General features: G+C 42.3%; 1 protein-coding gene across 1 annotated transcript in view; it reads left to right on the forward strand.

Moving 5' to 3' along the window:
* The first annotated feature begins 1,733 nt into the window (after positions 1–1,733).
* The window catches only part of kpnb3 (karyopherin (importin) beta 3), a 12,787-nt gene continuing 9,416 nt past the window's right edge, over positions 1,734–5,104 (forward strand). The window contains exons 1-2 of the mRNA XM_035677793.1: positions 1,734–1,918; positions 4,224–4,304. Coding sequence (XP_035533686.1) covers positions 1,841–1,918; positions 4,224–4,304 — 159 coding nt within the window. The 5' untranslated portion in view covers positions 1,734–1,840. The remainder of the gene's footprint in view (positions 1,919–4,223; positions 4,305–5,104) is intronic.

Genomic DNA, 5,104 nt, shown 5'->3' on the forward strand with positions numbered 1-5,104 from the left:
CTCTGTGCTCACTGAAAATCAGATCTTAAGGGGCGGGGCCTACCAGCATGATTTGTGACATCATTAATAGTTTGGAAGTCACTTTACAGTGTCCAGCAGGAAAACTTTAGAAATGAACACAATTAGCATATTCATAGATTCTGCCATATTTAATGAGGAGTTTAATGTGGAAATTATACTTTCTTTGCATTTTAGACATACATTATTCTTCCAAGCAGACTATGGAGGGGAGCTCAGTCCCCCATTCGATTCTGAATGCCAGTAGCTTTTGTCAATAACTTAAAGACAATAATCCCTGTCAGTGGATATGCCGACCCTTGTCCCATAAGACCAATACCTCAGTGAAGGCATAGAAAAACCTTTAGACTACATTTTAAAATGTAGTCTAAAAAATATAAAAAACCTTGGGAGAGAGCCTCTGGTAAGAAATAATGTTGGGACAGAACAACAAATGCAATGACATTGACATAAAGAACAAAGATAAACACCTACTCAACTTTTTCTTGTGCCAAAGGCTATCTGTCTGCCAAATGTGTTGCAGCTTTACGATCCACTGACCTAGAAACATACAGATGGTATCACTGGCAGAGGTTTGGGTTCATTGAGAAAAGCTTGGCTGCCATCTACTGGGACTCTGCCCCCTATATTCCACTGATATGGTTGAGCTGTAAGCAGAGCTTGTTTTAATCATCCTGCAGCCAATAAAATTAATATATATGTAAAGACCCTTGTTTTACATTCAATCCTAAAGATTCCAAATGTGTGAGGATTTTACGGCAATGTGAAATATTTCCACAATATTACAGCCAAAGAAAATCATGGCATCCTGAGTTTGAATATTTCACTGCAGGTAAACATGATGTAAATGCAATTAGGTGTTAGAACAAGCAGATTTAATATATATGACTATTGCTTTAAAAAATCTCATTTCTTTTACAGTTTAAGAATTACAAAAATAAAAATAAAATGTTCTCTATTTAAAACTCCATCCGAAGTAAGTTAAAAATATATTGTCCTTGTGGAATGTGTGAACTATTTCTTTTCATTTTTAGTTTAAAGCAATTTTTCAATTAAACTAGGGGGGCGTACACTCTACAATTACAATTAAAACATATGGTGGGTAGTTTATGGCTGATCCCAGTATTTGAAGACTTAAATTTACCCCTTACTCTTGATGATAGCACATTTTTCATGTGAAATAACAAAATAAAATGTAACATTTCTGTAAGGGTGAACTGAAATTTCATATTTCATATTATTACTGATGCACCAATGTGCCACTTTCCTGTTGTAGATGGGTGAGGTGGAGCTGGGTAGTTTAATCTGTAACACAATCTCATATTTTATGAACTCATCATATGTCTTTTATGTAAAATCTTAATGTGAAAACTACTATTGCTGTTCAATATGGTGAAGTATAAAGTGCAATACGTCCCTTTGAAGTGAACCATAAAACGGAAATCCTCAGGTAAAGTACTAACGGTACTTGAGTAAATGTGAGCTACTTAGTTACTTTCCACCACTGCTAATATTCATGTGCAATAGTATGTTTCCATTTTTCTAGCTCTCTACGTAATTTCCCGCGCTTTAGTGATTCACTATCAGCTAATAGGAACAACGCAATCTCTTTCCGGTGTCTATTCCATCCAATAGGCGATAAGAACCCGTGTGAGCCAATGGCGTGCGTTTGAGACTGGTCTCTGGTTCGATGAATGGCGCGTAGAGTTGATAAGTCGAGCCAATGGGACGATAGCAGCATTGTGTGACCGAAGCAGGCCAGGGTCTGCCGGGCTCATTTCGCCGCTTCTCCACCCGGCTGGTCTTTTTGGATCTCACTGCAATGGCGGAACAGCAGCAGTTCTACCTCTTGCTGGGCAACCTGATGAGCCCTGACAACAACGTCAGGAAACAAGCGGAGGTGAGAGACGAAAACGTCGCTGTTGTCACGGGCGACAAGTTCGGCGAGTGTAGAAAGCAGGGCGGCCAGGTTAGCACGAGATAGCATCCTAGCTGCCCCGTGTGGCCGCGCGCGCAGTGAGCTTTCACGTCAAGCTCGGCAGCCCACGTGCAATGTGAAGCCGACAGCGAGTACTGGTCTGCTAACGCTAACTACCTCCATGTTGCGTAGTTGTGTGGCCATAATGTAGGTCCTATTGATACGAACCGAGTCGTGACACAGTGTGGCTGTAGCTACGTGTTTGTGTTTCTTTGTGTCACGCTCAGTCGGTTTGATTCAAGGTGAAATGTTCCGATTGTTGGGTGCCAATCCTACATTATCCAGCTGACAGTGTGGCTAGTCACCGAGCTAGTGGAGTGCAGGACGTAGCACGAAGCTAAGGAGCTACCACAGTGTTGCTAGTTTCATTAGCTGGCGAGCTAACGTCGAGCAGAGTGGGTTGCTCAAAGACTGAGAACGTAAATTCAGACATTAACTGCTGACATACATATTGCGTTATATGTGCAATGTTGGGCGACAATGGGTTTACGTTATGGAGTTGGGGAGCCAGTTCATTCAGAGGGGCGAGCTATGTTAGCAGTGCTCGTGGAAAGGCCTTCAGTCATTTTATCTGAAAGTCTGTTAAACCCAGTTGTTTCTAAACGTGCCGTCGCCTTCCTTGTTTGCTCTAATGTTGCTAATGAAGCAAATTATCTCGCTTTCAGCCACGTCACTACACGGTCTCGTCTCAGGTCATCCCCTCTCTGGATTAGTTTCCCTCAGAGGATTTGTTTGGGCTCAGTCTAGCTGGCCTATTCACTTTTTTCCCACCATGATTAGCCTCTTGTCGCGGCAAGGCATTGTTACCACGGTTTAGCTAACTCTTTAGCACCCGACTTTTGGATGAGGTGGTTGAATCTTATCACACTCCCTCCTCACTGGCAGTCAGCGTTTCCCTTTGTAAAGCACAGACTGTGTGCCGCGATGCTAAGCTCATTGGAATTCATCCTTTATAGACCCCCCCCAACCCCCCTTTCTGTCTTACAAAGACAATAGGAATCAATCCATCTATGGAGGACTTTAAACCCATATTTTAACAGCTACAGTCTACAGCTACCAAACATTTGTAGGTGTCCAGACCAAGTTTTTCCCCATTGGGGACATGATGAGAGGGCTGGCAATGAAGTACAATACTGTTGCAGTCTTAAAGTGAAAGTACCATCACTGTCTTGGGTGTGAGGTTCTGGTGGTTGGTGTTTTGGCTGTTTGAGACTGAGCCACTGACCGCCCGAGGAACCTGAGTATTGTGAGCAATCTGTTTTAAAGCCTGTGTGTTCACATGCAGTGTCATGTTAATAGTTTGTCACTCTAAACATTCAGTTTCTATTTAAATGCATATCATTAATCTGGTTTCTCCCCCACCATATTGTTGCCACAGTGAAACTCCTCCCTGTCCTGCTTCTTTGTCATGCCAATTTGTGCACTTAAAAACACACAAGAAATCCAGTCAAGGGCTTTTTACGGGCACATAATGTTTCTCTACCTGGAGATCTGGTGATGTAAACTGTTCCTCCCAATCATTTCACCTAATGCATTACACCAAGTTATTTGACTAGTAGCACCACTGGCATATGATCGTATGTGATATTTTTCTTAGAGCACACGCCCAAGGTCCAAAGCATCCCCAAAGAGAATCATGTGTTTGCATTTCTCATGTGGCTTTAATGAAGCAGTTTAAGAACACTGGAGACGAAAACAAATGTGTAGCGCACACAACAGCCAGCCTTGTTTATGTTAAATCCCCCCTCGGTGAAATTCATGTCTCATGATGCAGGAATGACACTGTAAAAGTTATCTATAAAGGTATAAAGCTTTTAAGTGTACATGCGTCCTACTTCTTCTTTTACTGCTGAATAGAGTATTTGGCCTGCAGGGTGGACAGATTACAATACAGGCTTTTGGGGCTAATTCTACAGACATGCTGTAAACATCCAATTATAAACATGTTTTTGAGTAGCCACACCCATCATAGTAGTTAATCCGTAAGAATAATAAAATGATGAACTTTTTTAGTTTGAAATGTGCCATAGTGTGGAATTATTGCCATGTGCAAAACGCCATTACTTTGTGACTGCAACAAAGTGAACATGACACTCTCTCTGGTAGAGATTCATTTTTCACGGGGCTAAAAATGTGCGTGTGTGTGGGGCTTGTATCTGTAAGCATGCACCGAATGGCATGTCTCATTCTTACCACTGTCCATTCATTTTTTTTTTTTTTTTTGCAGGAGACTTATGACACCATCCCGGGTCAGAACAAGATCACATTCTTGCTGCAGGCCATCAGAGATGCATCTGCTGCAGAGGAGGTTTGTACATGTTTGCCGAAGTATCTGTGGAATGACAGGTCTAGTTCTTTTAGCCTGAGTCAGAAGCAAGCTACAGAACATATTTGTCCCATGGTTAGCCTTTAATGTGCTTTGTGCCTCACTTGAAAGGGCAATCAAATGTTCCTTGTTTGAGATGTCTCAAAAGTTGAACAGTATTATCCCTAGCCTTGGCTAAAAAGCCTTGTTGTTCCGGGAAAGGAAGAGCATTTTAGGTCGTAAGCATTCATACTGTAAGTGTTGGAAGGTCTGGCAGAGTTCATGTGATTTTTACATCATGTCCACAATGAGAATGGTGCCCACGTAACTGCAACATCTTTAAAAAGGTGCCACATTGATGGCATTTTAGGAATGTAGTGTGGCCATCACACGTGGGCCTTCACCACAGCCTGACACGGAGGCTCGTTATGAGTCAGTTTTGACATTTGGGCAGTTATGTTTACTCCGAGTCCACCAGCTGCTTGGTCCCTCACGCTTCCTCTCCTTTTCTCTACCTCAAGGCTGATATTTTTAGAGTCCTGAAATGGGAGCAGACAGAGAGGTGCGTGGCCCAGGGAGAGTGACTCTGCCTTTCTGGGATGCTGCAATTTTTGCCAGTGTAGTTTTATATTCTTTAGTGACCATTGATGCGAATTAAGCATTGAAGTTCTTAATGTTCCTGTACATGTTTGGAAGCTGCAGTCATTCTGCTTATACTGCACGCTTATTGATATTCATGTGTCATTTATGGTCGAGGCAGATGACCACCCACCTACATATAAGGAGTTCGGTCTACACCTGCT

Source organism: Morone saxatilis, unplaced genomic scaffold, assembly GCF_004916995.1.
Source record: "Morone saxatilis isolate NCDOM2014 unplaced genomic scaffold, NCSU_SB_2.0 Contig6, whole genome shotgun sequence".
In the NCBI taxonomy this organism is placed as follows: domain Eukaryota; kingdom Metazoa; phylum Chordata; class Actinopteri; family Moronidae; genus Morone; species Morone saxatilis.